Raw genomic sequence first — 20,000 nt, forward strand, 5'->3', positions numbered from 1 at the left:
GTGTCTAAAGGGCAGTCCATACTGTGTCCGACCAACGAACTTTTTGTCGGAAAGATCAGACTTGAATTTTTTCTCCGAAGTAGAGTTCGGCGAGTCACAACATATGGGAGTGCAGCTTTCAGAACAAAAATTCGGAGGAATGCATTTCAGAAGTTGCGAGTGACGTCATGTTGTAGTTGTACCGGAGCTTTCCGACAAAAAGTTCGATGGTCGGAGACAGTATGGACTGCCCTTAAGTGGGAGAGGGCAGGGCTTAGCTAAAGGTCAATTGTTGTTTCACAAATCGAATGAATAAGAATCCACAAGATGCAAACGTTTAAATATGTTTTTTTAGAGTGAATGCATTAAAAAAAGGAGTTGTGACACAGGGAAAGACGTGCCACGACGTTCACCGCATCATTAAAATAAATGAAAAACACCATGGACAGTACACAACTAGTATATCACCCTGTTGCAGCCTGAAGGTTGTTTTACAACATAGACCGCAATGTCTATCAATAGTCTCCTTTGTTGAATGCATCTCAGTGCAACATTAAGAATAATGTACTGTACATCAGAAGAATATGTATTTGTTAGTACAAATACATTGAAACCCATGGTGCAACGGTGTGGCTATTCTAACGGTGCATGCGCCGTATACGCCTGTGGATGTTTCGTCCCGGTGGGTCCTATAGGGATGACATTGAAACCACATGCCTCCTCTCCAATACACACAATGTCCTGCTACAGCTTTTCACTTTGCCAGTGAGGAGCTTCAACCACGGGAAGACATATTACGTGCGGAGGAACACAGGGGGGGGGGGGGGGGGTACCGTCCGAAAGTCGGCTCTTCGGTGCTACTGAAAATTTCTGACGAGCCGAAATCATTTCGGCACTATAGTGCCGAAACAGCGGTAAAATAGGAGTATGAATCGGCCCTTAGTATGGACTGGAGAGGCGAGAGCCACAACTCATTACGGTCTATGTGTAAAACCACAGTCAGCTCAATCATACATTAACATTTTTGTGTTTATTATTATACTATTTATATCTGTGGATTTGTTTGCATTAAATAAAGACGCACACACACTGACCTGTCCCTCTCCGACGTTGTGAGTGTCGATGATGGTCACTACTCCGGGGTTGTGCGGGCTGCGTCGGCTGGCGCTGTGCGGCGCGCCCCCCTCCTCGTCAGGGGTGGCGGCAGGGATGGTGCCCGCCAGCTGGGTCACCACCTTTCCTACCATGGTCAGACCCGTCTTCAGGGTCTGTTGGGGAGACACGGTCAAAGACAATACATTAATGTCTTCAGGGTCTGTTGGGGGGACACGGTCAAAGACAATACATTAATGTCTTCAGGGTCTGTTGGGGAGACACGGTCAAAGACAATACATTAATGTCTTCAGGGTCTGTTGGGGGGACACGGTCAAAGACAATACATTAATGTCTTCAGGGTCTGTTGGGGGACACGGTTAAAGACAATACATTAATGTCTTCAGGGTCTGTTGGGGAGACACGGTTAAAGACAATACATTAATGTCTTCAGGGTCTGTTGGGGGGACACGGTTAAAGACAATACATTAATGTCTTCAGGGTCTGTTGGGGAGACACGGTTAAAGACAATACATTAATGTCTTCAGGGTCTGTTGGGGAGACACGGTTAAAGACAATACATTAATGTCTTCAGGGTCTGTTGGGGGACACGGTCAAAGACAATACATTAATGTCTTCAGGGTCTGTTGGGGGACACGGTTAAAGACAATACATTAATGTCTTCAGGGTCTGTTGGGGAGACACGGTTAAAGACAATACATTAATGTCTTCAGGGTCTGTTGGGGGGACACGGTCAAAGACAATACATTAATGTCTTCAGGGTCTGTTGGGGGACACGGTCAAAGACAATACATTAATGTCTTCAGGGTCTGTTGGGGGACACGGTTAAAGACAATACATTAATGTCTTCAGGGTCTGTTGGGGGACACGGTTAAAGACAATACATTAATGTCTTCAGGGTCTGTTGGGGAGACACGGTTAAAGACAATACATTAATGTCTTCAGGGTCTGTTGGGGAGACACGGTTAAAGACAATACATTAATGTCTTCAGGGTCTGTTGGGGGGACACGGTTAAAGACAATACATTAATGTCTTCAGGGTCTGTTGGGGGGACACGGTCAAAGACAATACATTAATGTCTTCAGGGTCTGTTGGGGAGACACGGTTAAAGACAATACATTAATATCTTCAGGGTCTGTTGGGGAGACACGGTCAAAGACAATACATTAATGTCTTCAGGGTCTGTTGGGGAGACACGGTTAAAGACAATACATTAATGTCTTCAGGGTCTGTTGGGGGACACGGTTAAAGACAATACATTAATGTCTTCAGGGTCTGTTGGGGAGACACGGTTAAAGACAATACATTAATGTCTTCAGGGTCTGTTGGGGGACACGGTTAAAGACAATACATTAATGTCTTCAGGGTCTGTTGGGGGACACGGTCAAAGACAATACATTAATGTCTTCAGGGTCTGTTGGGGGACACGGTTAAAGACAATACATTAATGTAACATAAAACATAAAAACATAAAAAGAAAGCATAAAATGTCTTTGAGGTCTAATGGATCTTTTCCCCAATAGGATTTTAGTCTAGTTTTTATCTGATGACAAAATTGTCAGTATATTTGTATTAGTCATCGCAGCTTTTTAATTTAGTTTAGTTTTTAGTTAAGTTTTAGCCGACGACATCAACACTGGTTTACACCTAGTTGTATGATGGAGTCACATGCCAAACTCATTGACATTCTTTTGGATAGTAATTATTTCTCTCTTTACAGTTTTTTGTGCATATATGTAGTGCTTCAAGCTAATTACTGGTGCTGCTGTGACACCTTGCAGGCATTAATACATCATGTTATGATTTCATCATAACCAATGTATAGATATGTCAGGAGTCAGCTAAAGTGTTCTCCCTTGGTTAAAAGTCTCACACCTCAGAAGCACCATACAGAGGTGTTGTTTATGTGAGCGGAGACAATCGCGCACAGATAAGAGATCTTTGCAGATGTCGCTATTCCCGTTACACTGGAGGGGCGCATCTGGTGACAGCCACTGAGAAGACAGGAAGTCTCTACCCACACACCCCCACTTCGTGTCCTTCGTCTCACCTTCCTGATAACCAAGACTATAACGAACTCTAGAAACCACAGAAAGTGTGCTCACCTGTCAATCACATTATGTTTCTCAGAAATAACCCATGTGACCTATGACCACTGGGCGGATACAATTGTTGTCTTTGTCTTTATAATGCACAATACATGCAATAAACGTCAGTGTTGTCGTTTGAACCATTCTGATTGTGTGGTTATTTCAAAAGGCATCCTCAAGGCGCCCCTTTTTCTCCAATCTATCCTGTTTGCTGCTGAGGACCAAGTTAACCCTTTCTATTCTGTATTGGGGGCTTCACTCATACCACAGCCAAGTGACGACAGCTGACCAGAGAGAGACTGACAGTTGAAATATTGCTATACTTCACTTCATCTTACCTCGTCTTAAAGACATATTTTACTTTCAAACACGACAATGACCATTTCGATGCCCTATGCTGAACATTTGTGCATTAGACAATATCAGTCATTAGAACCAAGGATGGGTGTTTTCAATTCATCTATTTAATTTAATGTAAATGCTAAATTCCCCATCACAATTTTACTGTGCAGACACTGTACAGACACGCGCGCACACACACACACACACACGCACGCACGCACCCACACACGCAGTGCAACACATCTTTATTGACTCCTGTTGGAGGTGCAGAGATACTGCACTGATTTCTCCACAGGAAGATGGTTTCGTCAGAACCTCATGCAGCTTTTCGAGGCTTAGCGTGCATGTGCGTATATGTGTATGTGTTCTCCATGCGCCTCCTGTACCTTACTTGTAGAACTGAAGAAGAGATACGTGCGTGTGCGTGTGTGTGTGTGTGTGTGTGTGTGTGTGTGTGTGTGTGTTTTATGAGTGTGGAGTCTCCTCTGTGTCCTCTTAAGGACCAGCCATGGTGTCTGACTCAAACACACCTCTGTGGCTGGACGGAGGGAAATGGATAGTGCTGCTTAAGTGGAGTCTATCTCGCCTACTACACTGTCCTCAGCTAATGGAGTACTGTGTGTGTGTGTGTGTGTGTGTGTGTGTGTGTGTCTGTTTTCGCGCCAAAGGGGCCCCGGAGAGTATAATCAGGCATTCAGGCTAGGCGGCCTTGTCAATACAGCATGGCGCCTCACGTTTGTTGGGTCTGAGGATCGCACACTGTCTCCCTCTGCCACTTGGCCATGCACACCGACCGTCTCTCTCTCTCTCTGTGTGTGTGTGTGTGTGTGTGTGTGTGTGTGTGTGTGTGTGTGTGTGTGTGTGTGTGTGTGTGTGTGTGTGTGTGTGTGTGTGTGTGCGCGTGTGTGTGCGTGTGTGAGAGTGTGTGTGTGAATTGCCAGTAGCACCATCAATTATTAAGTGAGGCGTTTGGCTCCTAATTGATCAACACTAATGTGTTTTCTAATCACTGAAGTTGAGGAGTTCTTAGTGCTAGTCCAAACAGGAGCTATTGATCTGCAGGGAGGCATGACTGGTGGCGTGCGCACACACACACACACACACACACACACACACAATTGTAATGTATGTGCCCAAAGGTAAAAAGACATGGACATACAGTACACAGAGAAATCTGTATAACACACACACACACACACACACACACACACACACACACACACACACACCTCTCTCCATGATGATTAGATTATGCTTCCAGTCCCCGCCTACACATATTACGTTACATTATAGCGTTGTAATATTCATGTGATTATTTAATCTAAAAGGAACAATAAGTGTGTGCGTGTGTGTGTATGTGTATGTGTGTGTGTGTGTGTGTGTGTGTGTGTGTGTGTGTGTGTGCATGCGTCTCATGTACTGCTGCACAGTGTATTGTTTTTAAGTCCAGTCTGTCTCTGGACATCAGCACTCAGAGCCAGCGTGTCGCGCCAACGGGCCAGAGGGAGATACCTTGTCATCCATATTGAGATATATGGCCCTAAATGAGGAGAGGTCTGGCTGCCGACTGCCTGTCTGCCTATCAGTGTCCCCCCCCCGGCCCACCCGCCCCGCCGCCCTCTGTCTCTGTTAAGCTAACCCGTTAGCGACGTGCTGCTCTTTTTGATGTATGTCGCCATTAGCCGGCTAATGGGGCTTCTCTCGCGCTAGCCGTTAGCGCTCGTTAAGTAAAGGGGAAGGGATAAGCCAGGTCTTTGTAAATCAATTAGACCCTACCCCTCCCCTCAGCCACCCCCCTCCTTTGGGACCGCGGAGAGGATGGAGAGGAGACCAGAACCATATGAGGAACTCGCTAGCTCACTAGCTACAGGTTAGTGAGCGGGCCCGCGGGCCTGCGGCAGGAATCTAAAGCGGCCTGTTGTCTGTTAGCGAGGTAGCTTAGCGTCACTCCCCTGCAGAGAGAGAGAAGTGTAGTGAAAAGCAGCGCAGAAAGGAACAGACGGCCCCGGTGTGATGAAGTGTCTCATAAGCCATGCTCCCAGACACCAGGAGAGGCAGGCAGGGCTGGATCTAATGTCAGAACATTTACAGATGGAGGTGGGAGTACTGTAGCATTCTGCAACGAAAGCCTGAGTTCGCATAGCGAAAATAGCATACAAGCTTGAGCTTATACTGTAGATATGCCATTTTCGGCACCGGATATGCTATTTTGGCGCCGGAGCGCAACAAAGTATAAATGAGGCTTGTGTGTGTGTGTGTGTGTGTGTGTGTGTGTGTGTGTGTGTGTGTGTGTGTGTGTGTGTGTGTGTGTGTGTGTGTGTGTGTGTGTGTGTGTGTGTGTGTGCGCACGCGCGCGCGTGCGTGCGTGTTTTGCCCCTCACTTTGGCAGCGCTGATGACCGTAGCCGTGTAGGACTGGGCATTGTCACCGCAGGCCCCTCCACGTGACTGGTGACATCGGATAAGCTGCAAAAACACACACCGAACAGGGCAAAAGATAAATAAATGAACCAGGAACGGCGGCGGTGGGCGCATGAAGACGAACCCCTGAGGAGACTATAGTCACCAAACAAGTAATTTGACCATCAAGCTGCACAAAAGTTACTCTTACAGTTTTATTTTTTTCCTTTCTTGGAGGATATGGGGGAGGAGGGGTGAAGTGAGCTTCAATACGAGGAATGTTTTTTAACCCATTTTGGTGTTAGCATTATGTCATGCTTTAGCTATTGAAAAATAGCAGATCTACAAGCTCATAGCGCGCCACCGAGTGGCGCCCTATGAGCTTGTAGGTCTGCTATTTTTGAAAAATCAAAGAACGACTGACACAGAAACATAGCTTTTTTCAGAAAACTGTCAGGATGTAGAAGACATTTTTTTTAATCTGATCTACGTCGAAGGTCAAAACGGGTTAAAGGAATATTATGCCAGCAATGAGCCACAATCTGCTGTATTTCATGTACAATGGCACTTGAATGCTCCAGGTTTTCTAGGATGTGCGTACTAGAGCAGTCACCCCATCTGCCAATTACTTGAGCTGGCCAGCTTAATCAGGATATAAAAGAGAAGCAGGGAAAAATGGCAGACGCAATTATCCCCCAAAAAAACATACTGCGCACTGTAGAAAGATTTGTTTTTTGTCCTTCTTTTGCTGGGGATAAATACTTTATCAATCCCTGCATTAAATAGACCATAGAACAAAAAGACCAGAACATCTGTTGATGTTCAAAACGTTATCATTTATAGTGGACTCTTCTTGGAATGACTTGTGCAGCCAGACAGATTAGAGAGTGGGGGAAAAAATAGATAAATGCATTTTTAGGATTGTAAATATGTCATTGTCCTGATAAAAAAGCACTTGTGTAATGGATGGTGTGTGTGTGACTGTATGTGTGTGTGTGCACGTGAGCGTGTGTGTGTCCTACCTTGTTCTCAGCATAGGCCAGCCAGCGGCCTCCCAGTGCTATTGGGTTTAGGTTGGGACCCGGGCAGGGATAGCAGCCTGGAGGAAGAAGGGCAGACGTTTTTTATTGACTGGAACAACATGGGATAGTTACAACGAGAAATGAGCAATCATTGTGTTTAATAAAGTGAGTCTCGGGTGACCAGAGGAACAGGGTCTTCCAGCCCACATGGAAGCCATGTTGCAACGCAAGAATCAGTGGTGATTATTTTTTTTCCCGCCCGTTGCCAAAGGTTGAGGTTGATTGTCCCTGGAGAGAGAGAGAGAGAGAGAGAGAGAGAGAGAGAGAGAGCCTGTCTCTCTTAAACCATCAATGTGTTTGTGAGGATTCTCTCGTTTGGGAAGATGAATGGGAGCATAATGAGGGTGACTGACCCGACCCGTGGGCACGCGTGTGTGTGTGTGTGTGTGTGTGTGTGTGCACTCACACGTGCATTCGTATACACACATTATGACCTAATGATGTCTGTGGTACCCAATAAAGTGAGGTTGGCTCCTCCTCCTCCTCTGATTGACACGCTGATCCATGAAGGATCTCACACACACACACACACACACATACACACACACAAAACCCCGACCTCTGAAATCAGCAGAAATAAAATAAAAAGTCAACAGCTCTCCCCCCCCCCCACCCCCCCCCCCTCTTCCCCCGCCACCAGAAAAAGAAAAAAAAAGAAAACGAAAAGAAAAGCCAGCCATAAATTCACAAGCAGATAAACTGTGTTGGACATAATAAACCATAACAAATGTGTCTCTCTCTGCCCACTCAAACAGATGGGGTTAGTAAACAGGCTCACTACAGTAGGGTTGTATGACTAATACCTCTGGCCAATCACAGCTCCCAGCTAGAGGGGGCATGCATCACGTCCACCGCAGTGCAGAGCACCACCACAACATGCAAACATGTGCTTGTAAACAGACGCGGAGATGTGATGAATATTGTCATAAATTGCCATGAATGCATACAGATACAGACGGGCGACAGCCTGCTTGTTTTGAGTATGTGTAAACAGGGCTAGATGCGCTCACACACACACACACACACACACACATACAGGCCTAAAAACCCTGTGGAGCCCAGCTCTGTTCGGGGAAGAGCGTGCACCAGACACCACACGTGCGCAATCGTGTGCACACAAACGCACGCCTACACATCCACTCAGTGAGGTCATCTGAGTGCATGGTGGCGTGTATGTGTGTGTGCGAGGGGGGGAGGGGAGGGGGGGGCTGACAGTAATTTAGCGCTCAGGGAGCAGATGAGATGGAGGCAGACAGTAATTTAGTGTGCAGAGTTTGGGGAAGGGGGCCGGGGAGGGCCAGGCGGGGCCTGGACGGGACTTGAGGTAAGCCACAAGGCCTGCTGGTGAAGCCAGAGAAGGCTTTCGTGCCTCTCCAAGGCCGAGGAGAGCCCGGGCAGCGAGATAACATGTGTCTGACACATCCTGGGTGGAGACCAGGGAGTGGAGAGAGAGAGAGCGCAGGGTGAAGGAGGAGAGGAGAGGCGTGTAGAACATCATAGCAGCGCAATAACCAAGAGGAGAGCAGAGAAAGTGGGCCTCGTTTAAAAGGCTTGAGCCGTCAGTGTTCAAATATGGCACGAGCAACTAGCGGGTCGACAGGGATGCGTCGTTACGCAGAATTGCGCTTTTTAAATTTAAATTCTGAAGCCATGGTCTTAAATTGTCATAAATGAATATGATCCGTGGTTTTCTTTTTCAGCTTGCAGTTTTCCAATTTCCATATGCAATCAAGTGTCAATCTACCCTGCGGGAATATTAAGTCCCTTTCCTAATCAACTGAAATCGATGCAACACACACACACACACACACACAGTTGCGAAAACAGGCTGTAGAATCAAGATGAATAGAAAAACAGAATGAGGCTAAGTGGGCACTGGGATGCCGCAGAGCCACTTCAGTGGAGCCCCGTTGACTGTGAAGCAACAACATGGACGGATCGTAAAAAAAACCCAACTAAAAACCATTCGTCCACTGTACTGTCCCCGGCCAACAATGACAATTGGCTAAAAACCAGGCTACACACACACATCACAGGGGCCCTTTTTGTTTACCGCCCCCCCAAAAAGAGCAAACGTCTTTAGGAGGAGGAAGCGGCGGCATTGAGAAACGATTAATAACTATTGAGCTCTGTTTAGCTTCCTGTGGCCCAGACACCGATAGGGAAGCCAGGCAGACAACGTAGAAGACACATTAAAACCTCCGCCCTAATGGTGCTTTACTTTCAGCCCCGATGGCATAAGTGGACAGCGATGGCCTTGTAATGTAGTCTGGCTGTTGTTTCACGACCTCGCTGACGACACATGGCAGGTATAGAGCCACAGGGAAGATCCCTTGGTAAGCAGTAGGGTTTAACTGTTGGGTTTTCTGTTCTGTTGCGGTTTCAAACGGACCATCCCTGCATGATGTTTGGATGAGTACAGCTTAAGAGAAGAGCGGTATGACAAAGCCTGGATGGACCGGGTGTACGGTATTAACCAAGTGCTCTGGTTTGTGTTTGTTGTTTGTTTGGACTAAGCGAGGAAAGCGTGACGGAGACACACACTGGGCATGTTTGGCAAGAGTTAGTCCTGATTGGGTTTAGAAGGAGGAAAAAAGAGAAAAGAAGAGAAAAAGGGATAGCAGTTACATGACAACTCTCCTCAGTGTGTGTGTGTGTGTGTGTGTGTGTGTGTGTGTGTGTGTGTGTATGTGTGTGACGCCACTGATTTAATCTCCGCGGGGAACATAAGTGCAACAGTCTCTATAAAATATGTGATTTACTGTAAAACGCTTGGTGTAGCATTTCACTGAAGATGTGGACCTCCGTCTGAGCATTTCATCTGCTTGCTAATAAATCAGCAGGAAAATGCACCTCTTCCCACGTCAATAGAGATGAATGCTCTTTGATTCCTACCGTCTATATCACATATATATAATATAAGTAAGTAGGGATGGACCTCGAAACCCGATACCCGAAAAAAAATCGTGATATACTGTAAGCTTATTGAGTACCCGGAATCTATTTGGGCTTATCAAGCCTGTTTTCTTGATCCCATGTCGATCAAGAAATACATGGAATCGGCCTGGGCCGTGGCTCAGCGGTCCAGGCACCTTGGCTGGTAATCCAGTCTAGCAGTGTGCCGCGGGTTCGACTCCCGATCCCGACGGCCTTTACTGCATGTCATCCCCCACCATCTCTCTCCCCATTTCCTGTCAGCCTACTGTCTGTCCCTCCATAAAAAAATATAAAATAAAGGCGAAAGCCAAAAAAAAAAAGAAGAAATACATGGAATCACCCATGCTGGCACAAACATCTCCATTGCTCTGTAAAGCACTTTGAGCTGCATTTCATGTCATGAAAGGTGCTATACAAATAAAGTTTTATTATTATTGTCTCCACCAAGTTATGTGGGGAGAGTATGTTTTGCACTCCGTCCGGCGTCCGTCCATGTGTCCGTCCGTCCGTCCGTCCGTCCGTCCGTGTGTCCGTGTGTCCGTCCGTCCGTGTGTCCGTGAGCAGCTAATCTCGCCCACCGTTAACCCGGTCGATGCCAAATTTTGCACACACACTCCCTGGATGCCAACGATTAACCTCTGCCCCAAACTTTCCAGAACGGCCTGTTATAGCGCCACCAGGAGGCCGCTTTGTGCAAAACAAGTTTTTGCACAGTACACCTACAGATTTTGTCCAAACATCACGCAAATTGGTACACAGTCTCTCTAGAGCCATTCAACGAAACGGGTCTTTCAGATTTATCAGACTCCATCCTGATTGGTTAAGATTGGCTTCCAAAGTTCACAGGAGTGCTCAGTTTCAAACAAAATGCTGCAAATCATGAACACATCGCGTGATTTCCGTGAAATTGTGCACCCACATTCCCACTAGGCCGAGGACGAAATGCCACATGAACAATTTCAACTCAGCCTCAAGGTGGCGCTATAACTGGCCGAAAAGTGTTTTTACCTCTAACTGCACGGAGCTGTGGATAACTTTGTATGCCAACTCCCTAGAGGCCAAGGAAAAACCTTTGTCTGGAATTTTTCACATCTGCTCTTTATAGCGCCACCAGGAGGCCGACATATGTAAAACACATTTTCTATTATTACTCCTTCAGATTTTATCCAAATTTCACGCAAATCGGTACACTATCTCCATAGTCATGTGATCAACACGGAGCGGCACCATTTCCCATCTTCCATCCTGATTGGCTAAGATTGGCTTCCAAAGCTCACACGATTCGTCCATTTCGAAAAAAGGCCACAAATCACAAACACAGTGTGCAATTTCCGTTAAATTATACACGCACATTTTCACTAGGCCGAGGACGACATGCCACAATTCTTTCCTCAAAATCAGCCTCACGGTGGCGCTAGAACAGGCCAATTCCTGTTTTTAGCTATAACTGCATCGATCTGTATACAACTTATGTATGCACAAATGGAAAAACATTGTACCTGCATCCCTCCAACACGAACCTCCGGCCCAAATCTTCCTCAACAGCCTGTTATAGCGCCACCATGAGGCCACAACCTGACCTGCCCTGGTGGAGACCTGTGCCGATTGGCACTTTGTCTAGTTATTAAAAGTGTATTGATACCTGCCAACCAGCGCTGCCCGGGTAAACAAAATTATGCTTTTAAAGTGACGGTACACACATTAACCAGTTAACAGTTTCTTCAATATTATTTTCCAAAAGTAAATAGGTCAATTGCCTTCCGTTTTTATTTTAGAAAAGTACAGTATTTGAAGACCCTAGTAAAACATTCTGGTTCTGTTAAACATTCATTGTCATCTCCCATCTTTCCACAGAATAATGCTCGATAGGGAGCTCGATAAGCCTTATCGATAAGGTGCTCGTTATCAATAAAACATTAACGAGCTCCAAGTTCAAAACATTCAAAACATTCAGGGTGTCTTACTTGTAACAAAGAATTTCTTGGTGAAAGTGCAGCTGTCAAACGCCGCAATCTTCTCCTGTAGGCTCACAACTAGGACCCTGGTAAAAATGAAAAAATACAATATGTACGTTAAAATAATAAACATCCAAGAACAGAATGTGATGAATGTGTCATTTTGGACATTAAAATACTGTTTTTCTGCTTTGCTGAACAATGGCTTTTTACCGAGAAGACCGTCTCTCTCTCCAGAAAAATCGTCACAATTAAATCAAAATGATGAATATGTTAAAGCGTATATATAGAACATACTGTTTGTTGCAGTGCAGGGCATAGATGGGTGTCTTGAACTGAATGGATTTAACCATCTCCCCTGTCCGTAGAGAATAGAGGTCAGCACAACAGTATGGGGGGCTTGTCCTAAAACACACACACACACACACACACACACACACACACACACACACACACACACACACACACACACACACACACACACACACACACACACACACAGATTAACCACTTAAGCCATACAGAGTACATACCGGTACATCGTTGTAGGACAAGGTGTATCATTTCATGTTTTGACAAAATATGGTCACCAGGCAGAAAGTGGTCAATCGTCCGACTGTAGAACGCAAACCTGCAAAGAACTCTCGTTAAAGACGGAAAGAAAATGGATAGCTGGGTAACACTGACATTGATGGAACTGACAATAATGCTGCGCACACACACACACACACACCCACAGAAACACACTCATGCACACATTTTACTTAAAACACACACACACACACACACACACACACACACACACACACACGGAGAGTGGTGGCTGTGTGTGAACATTGTATCACACATTAAACATAGTTTCTGGGCACGGCGGTGCTCCCTGGAGGTTTAACACAGTATTTGTTTCCAGCCCGTCTCTCTGCGGAAGGCTCCACAGTGAAAGCCAGTGTAGTGTGGGGGTAAAATGGGAAATGCTTTGTCATGTAACACACACATTATTTACTGGACGCCTTTCTATCAACACACCACGTCCAACAGCAGGCAAGAGGACATTCAGACATAAATCCTCATCAAGACCCCCCCCCCCCCCCCCAACTCTCTCTCTCTCTCTCTCTCTCACACACACACACACACACACACACTAGAGTTGGTCCAATACCGATGCTGGTACCGGTTACTCGGGCCGATACCACCCTCAAGTACTCGTACCCGATACTTTGACCCGAGTACCAAAACATCCAATTGACACTATAGGCTGAACGAATGCAACGGGAGCAAGTCTGACCAAATCAGAAAAAGGGGGTAAAATAAGTAGTTAAAAAAAAAAAAAGTACTCGTATTGGTAAGTACTAATTGGTGAGTACAAAAAATTAAGTACTCTTACTCGGTCTGAAAAATATGGTATCGGGACAACTCTAACACACACACACAGTACGACTGCCACTCTTTCTATCATTCTACCTTCTTTCTCTCTCTCTCTCTCCCTCTCCTTCTCCCTATTGGCCTTGGCCAAGAGGCCGTCCGTGGGGTGGCGTTGGCCGAGGAGGCCACAAGGGTTGTAATAATGTGCTGTTCAAGTTTTTGTTTCTTGAGCCACAGAACTATGTGCTGCTTTTCAGCAGCATATTTTATTTACTGGTGCTGGTACATATTCAGGGCAGTTACACGCCTCATCAGTCCCACCAGCATGTAAAAGTCTCTGGGCGTAACGCCGGGGGGGGGGGGGAGACTCTGGCCGGATCTCAGTCCAGTCCGCTGCTTTGGGGATGAGGTCACGGCGCGTTTGTTGCGCCGCGCAGGTTAAGACAATAGCAGGTCTTAAGTTAACGCGGCAATCGTTTTGACGGTGACGTATTCATACCACTCAACCACATGAAACCTGGCATCCACATTCTGGGCATGCCATAATAAGTGGGGGAAAAAAAGCAGATCTATAAGCTCACAAGCCGCCATTTTGCGACACGTTGTGAGCGAGTTTGTATAGAGGGTGGTGGACCAGCAAGTATAGAGCTCCAGGGGGGGGGGACGCCAGCCAATGTATAGGGTTTAAGTGATTGTTAAGCCCTGGGCCTATAATATGTGTTTCATCATCAGAGTACTGAAAACAGCGTATTTTCTCTATTGTTTCAAGGTTATCAATAATTTTTCAAGCCTATAATTGACAAGCTCTTATTGAACGCTAAAGGATTACGAGTCCAGTCAGGAGGGAGGAAGGGCGGTGGGGGGAGAGGGGGGTCTATTGACGACTGGATCAATGGGGAAATCCCCCTTTTTTTTCTCGCAGACTAAAACCAGTGCCCAGACAACCATAATAGGACTTAACAAGGTTAAGTAGTATAGTCAGTTATTGCCAAGTCACCACCGACTGGGGCAGACTTGTTGGACATTATTCAAATGACCAGCTCACATAGCGTGGGGGGGGGGGGGGGGGGCAGACAGACGTCCAGCCCATTACACGAGTGGGATGACCTCAGACATGTTTAAACATTCCCCCCGCTGACCCACCGCTGCACCCCTTAGCGTCCGTCCGTCTGTCTTCCAAATCAGTTTCTTCTTCTTCTTTATGGTGGAAAGAGATCTGCTTCTCCCATCCCAGGGAGCACTCCTTGACAGACACTCACGCTGGGTGAAATACCGCTGCCCCGGCCCAAAACAGTCGAGAAAATTACCCTTTTTTTTTTTTCCTTCTTCAAAATATGCACATATCGGAGTATCGGAGAGCAGCCAAGACATCTTAAACCGGCCGCAAATTGTCAGGAACATGGAAGCACTTAGGGGGGGGGGGGGGGGCACTTGGCCATGTGCTACTCTACAGCCAGCGAAGGGTTTTAATTTGCCCTAATTCTTCCAATGAACGAAGCTCTGAGTGGAGCCGATGAGAGTGAAGCCAGTCAGTCTGCAGTGCAGCTTTTTCACCCCTTTTTATTCTCATCCTTCCTTTTTCCTCCCCTTTCCACTCTCTCCTCTCCTTTGACACGGTCCTCGTGTGTCTAGTACTACTGGCCGTTGCCATACACAGTACTGAGCCTTGTCTCTTCTCCCCCTGACAGCCAACGCCAAACAATATTAGCATCTTGCAGACCCGGGTCCACGTTGTTGGGCGCCAGGTTTGCGCATGCTTTGCTGGCTCAGGAGGTGCCCCGCGGAACACCGACTGGGCAAACACGCCTAGAGGGGAAAGCCCTTCGTGAGACGCAGACCTACGAGAAGAACAGAGACATCATAATCTCCGACTATACAGACTGGACGAGTAGGAGTGAAGTGTTTGACTACTGAGGCCAGACAGAAGTCCTTAAAGACTCCTCATAGTTGTGTGAATGGTAAAAAAGACCGTACCGTATAGAACTCCTGGCCTCTACCTAAAATAATATGACTTCAACGGAATTCCATGAACAACTGCCTACACACTCTCTCTAGGCACACTGTCCAAGTGTTAGCTATACTTTGATCCCGCCAAGGCCTGTATGTAAGTGCTGAGTGAGAGCGTGTGTGTGTGTGTGTGTGTGTGTGTGTGTGTGTGTGTGTGTGTGACTGTGACTGTGACTGTGTGTGTGTGTGTGTGTGTGTGTGTGTGTGTGTGTGTGTGTGTGTGTGTGTAATCAGATGCTGGGTGGGGATTAGCGTGTGCGTGTAAGGAGCTGCAACATTCACAGCAGACACCACAGACATGAGCACGGCTCCGCACACCCACTGACACAGCCAAGACTATCAGCCAACACACGCACACGCACACACACACACACACACACACGAGTTAAAATCATAGACTGGACTTTGACAGCTGGCATATGATTCATTGTCTGTAACACAGAGATAAACAGACAGAACCAGAAACACCATCACAAAGCCACATTAAATAAATGATGCAGCATCATGCATGTTTGCAACACTGTCTCTGTCGCTCTCTCTGTGTGTGTGTGTGTGTGTGTGTGTGTGTGTGTGTGTGTGTGTGTGTGTGTGTGTGTGTGTGAGCGTGTAAGACACTCATACTGTACGAAGGCTCTGGCTGTTGGAGAAAGTTTCCCAAGCCAGCGGCCGGACAGTCTGCTGTAGTAGCGGCGCCATGGGAGCCCTCAGATCTCAGACCAGCCAGAGAAATAAAACATTGGCCCAGCCACGTCTCTCTCTCTCTCTGTGCGTGTCCGTGTGTGTGTGTGTGTGTGTGTGTGTGTGTGTGTGTGTGTGTCTGTAAAGTGTGAGTGTCTGTGTATGTGTGCATATGCGTGACACTGCCTGCGTGTCAGCGTGAGTGCATTCCTCCTTTCAGTCCCTGTGAGCAGCCATAGCTGGAGAAGATAAAAGAGGTGCCACATTAAAATGTTTTTGAACAAACCCCTGATTTTTCAGTTTTTTCCATCATAGCGGGGGCCGGTTTTGACGGGAGGCGTCTGTCTCTCTCTCTCTCCTAGAGGACCTCACACTACGACACTGTGCTGTCGTGCTTCCCGTAGCGCAGCACCCATTACCCCATAGCCGGGCCTGAGTATACGGGAATTAACCCATTCTGACCTGAGATCAGATTCTAAAAATGTCTTCTACATCCTGACAGTTTTCTGAAAAAGCTACGTTTCTATGTCAGTCGCTCTTCGATTTAAAAAAAATCACACCAGTGTGAACCAAGTGGTGCAACTCCCGTCGTCCAGCAGGTGGTAGCCATGTCACATACTTCTCTCGTTCCAATTCCACGCATGCGCACACCACTCGTGCTAACACACACAGGTCACAGGTACCTACCTACCTACACACATCACAAACACGTACACAGCTACACGGACATTGCAAGCTGGATGTAGAAGTGGTTGCACCACTTAAAAATAGCGCGCCACTCGGTGGCGCGCTATGAGCTTGTAGGTCTGCTATTTTTCAATAGCTAAAGCATAACATAATGCTAACACCAAAAGAGGTCCCCGCCCAGAATGGGTTAAGATTTATACAAAAATTTCACTCGACGATAACTCGCTTTCCGGCGGCTGCGTCCATCGATTTCGGCATTATCAGAGTCCGATCAATCCAATTCCGAGCTCCATCAAGAAGGAGAGACGGGGGCCTCTCCCAATTGATTCAAGGGGACAATGATAACCCGGCTATTATAGAATCAAAAATGGCACCGGGGGTTCAATTGTTTTGCTTTCGCAGTATTTTAACAAATGACCCGCTTCTAATGGAGGCAGTGGCGAGGTCAGGCGTAATGAGATTTCCTGAAGCCGGCCGAGGCCGGGGCGTAGGTTGAAAGCGAGGCTAAATCACAATTATCATTATGGATCCTGGAGGGATGTCAGTCCTTGCACATGTTAACCCATTCTGGGCGGGAACCCCTTTTGGTGTTGGAAAAAAAGCAAATCTACAAGCTCATAGCGCGGCACAGAGTGCCGCGCTATGAGCTTGTAGATCTGCTATTTTCTTGAAAAATCGTGAAAATGTGACACAAATCTTTGCAATATATATATTCTTTCACAGCGAACGTTTTAAACTAAAGATCTTTGCTTCTGGGGTGTCCTTGGAACAACATATTTTCAGATGGGGGGGTTCGTGGCCAAATTCCAATTAGATAATAGTCTCTGGGGTCCTTGACATGAAATAGTTTGAAAATCACCGATATAGAAACATAGGTTTACTCCGAAAACTGTCATGATTTAGAAGACATTTTGTAGAATGGAACATAAAAGGTCTAAATGGGTTAAGGTGACGCCGCGCGCCATTCCCCAGCTCAGTAATAGGACCGTTACGATGGCCCTATTACATCAATGTGTCAATTACTATTACTCAAACTGACCCTTGGGTCCCAATGGATGCAGAAGGAAAGGAGAGAGAGTAGGAGGAGAGGAGAGCATGGGCTAGGCCCGATCGCTTCCGTTGGTGGGACAAGATGCTACAGAGGGGAATTAAAGAGAAAATGGAGTATGTCCTGCCACTTACTGATCACATAAAACTACATTTTAACTCAGAAATTGTACAAATGCAACCAGAATGGATCTGTAAGGGCCCTTTTGGTTATATTTGTTACAGATGTATAGCGATGTTCTAGGGATGGACGATAGTGAAGTTTCGGTCTATAAACAATGCATTGTTTGATCTATTAGTCATCGATTGGTAACGATACTGATATTGCTGAACGATTTATACTAAGGTGGTCGTATTAACAAGATGGCGCAAGAGCCAGCGCTATAGACAGCCGACCCGGATGTACTTCGTTTTAGTGTGTTGCATCGGCCATGCTAAATAATTAGCGTCAATTGCTAGCGAGCTAAAATGAAGCCCTCCTTGCTCTAGAAAGCGCCAATGTTCCAACCGGGATCACCGGATAATCAGCAAAGACCTCCGAACATCTATGTTGTCTATAGTATGCGCATGCATGAAGTGAATGGCAGATTGAGTGGCAAAGGTGGTGGCAAAGTTAACTTAATGTTGTTTAAAGCCGTTTAATGCATTCAAATAGGAGTTCTCTGTTCTGGATGTATGGGCTGTCAAGGCCAGAAAGTCCCACGTAACTTCCGGGTTTGATGATGATGTCACAAATGGGCTTTTGGCATAGCGTTTGGCCATACTACATGTACTGTTAATACTGTGAGAATGAATAAAGTATTCAATCAATAAATCAATATCGGCTCGAAACTGGTATTGCATTTAAGCAAATATCAGCCACACACAAACCCCCTACCAACAGTCATGAAGACATGTGAATCCCTTGACTCCTTCAAAACCACTCTCAAAGGGCACCTACGGACGGCTGCAATTCGAAACTGGCCCCCGTAAAAAAGTCTGAGTCCCTCCCCCAGCCCCTTTTCCCCTCACTGTATATTATCTTTTCACTTTTTACCTCTTTTAATGATGATTTCCTGTTTTTTTGTTATATATTAGACATGTATATTTGGACGTCTCTAAATGTTCTGATGAATTGTAAATTACGGAGCCTATTAAAAACAAGTGTGATGCTTTATGGTGTCGTCCAGAGTTAACAGTTTGTGTATTGAAATTCTGCATACTGTTAATAAATCTTTCAATCAATTAATCAATCCCTAGATTTTACTGTGTAGAGTCCAGAAAACATGTGTTCTCCACCAATGATGCAGCGATCCCCATTCATTTTCCCCATAGACATTTCAAAAAGTATTTATTTAAAGATGTGTAAGCCTCGAACAAAGCCAACTCGGATCGTGACAAATCATGACATTAAACACATTTTTTGGGCCAAACTAATAATTAGAAAGAAGAAAAAACACGTTTTTTGTTGATTTCTTCTTTGTAAATATTTGTTCTGCCCAAAATAGTGTTTGTTGTCATGAGTTGTCACGATTCGAGTTGGCTTTGTTCGAGGCTTACAGATCTTTAAATAAATACCTTTTGAAATGTCTATGGGAAAAATACATGGGGAATTATTCAGTGATGTAAATAGGTTTTCAATGTAATGAGTCCCGGGATGCAGGGATGGTCTTTTAGATGGGTCCCAGGGACATTGTATGAGTCCCACTTCAGCGACATTAGGGGTCATATTTTGCCATTTTTACAAATTGCAGCATTTAACTCCCATTTCATTTTATATGGTTATAATGTGGTTATATTCATGTAGAAACCCGAAGAAGAAATAATTATTGTAACTAAAGCTAGCGAAATAAACTAGAATAAAAAAGCAATGCATCCCATGGATGCAGAAGCCATTGTTTTATTGTGTCCCTTAACTATAAACTGCGTGTGCGAGTGTCCTCACATTTTAGAATTTGGTTGCTGCTAATCTTTCAATTATCCTACAAATTAACATTACACCCTCCCCATCTCTATTCTTATCAAACGATGTATCCCAATTGCCATTAAATAATACCCGTATTCGTGTATTCTTTGCTGGCGTAACGGCCGCAAAGAAGATGGTTGCGTCGCACTGGAAACCACCTCATACATTGACGTTTCGCCAATGGGCTTTGGACCTTTCTAGATATCATCTATATGGAATTGTCTACAGCAAGATTGCACGGAGCGAAAGAAAAAAACATTGATATTTGGTCTGATATTGCAGATTTGGTTAAGAACATGATTTAGTCATTCTTAATTTATTTTTCCCTATTGCACAGTGGTAGGAGTCCTGACAATTTGTGGCATCTTTGGTCCCG

The 20,000-nt window shown here is 45.8% G+C and overlaps 1 protein-coding gene across 2 annotated transcripts in view; it reads right to left on the minus strand.

Annotated features, from left to right (window-relative positions):
- Positions 1-20,000, minus strand: part of bcas3 (BCAS3 microtubule associated cell migration factor) — a 361,222-nt gene that overhangs the window by 299,717 nt on the left and 41,505 nt on the right. For both annotated transcript variants that reach the window (XM_083772661.1, XM_083772660.1), the window contains exons 8-12: positions 12,196-12,303; positions 11,908-11,984; positions 6,947-7,023; positions 5,907-5,990; positions 1,074-1,247 (exon numbers count right to left, since the gene is read on the minus strand). In XM_083772661.1, the coding sequence (XP_083628787.1) occupies positions 1,074-1,247; positions 5,907-5,990; positions 6,947-7,023; positions 11,908-11,984; positions 12,196-12,303 (520 nt within the window). The remainder of the gene's footprint in view (positions 1-1,073; positions 1,248-5,906; positions 5,991-6,946; positions 7,024-11,907; positions 11,985-12,195; positions 12,304-20,000) is intronic.

The sequence above is a fragment of the Protomyctophum parallelum genome (assembly GCF_964188405.1).
Source record: "Protomyctophum parallelum genome assembly, chromosome: 9".
In the NCBI taxonomy this organism is placed as follows: Eukaryota; Metazoa; Chordata; class Actinopteri; order Myctophiformes; family Myctophidae; genus Protomyctophum; species Protomyctophum parallelum.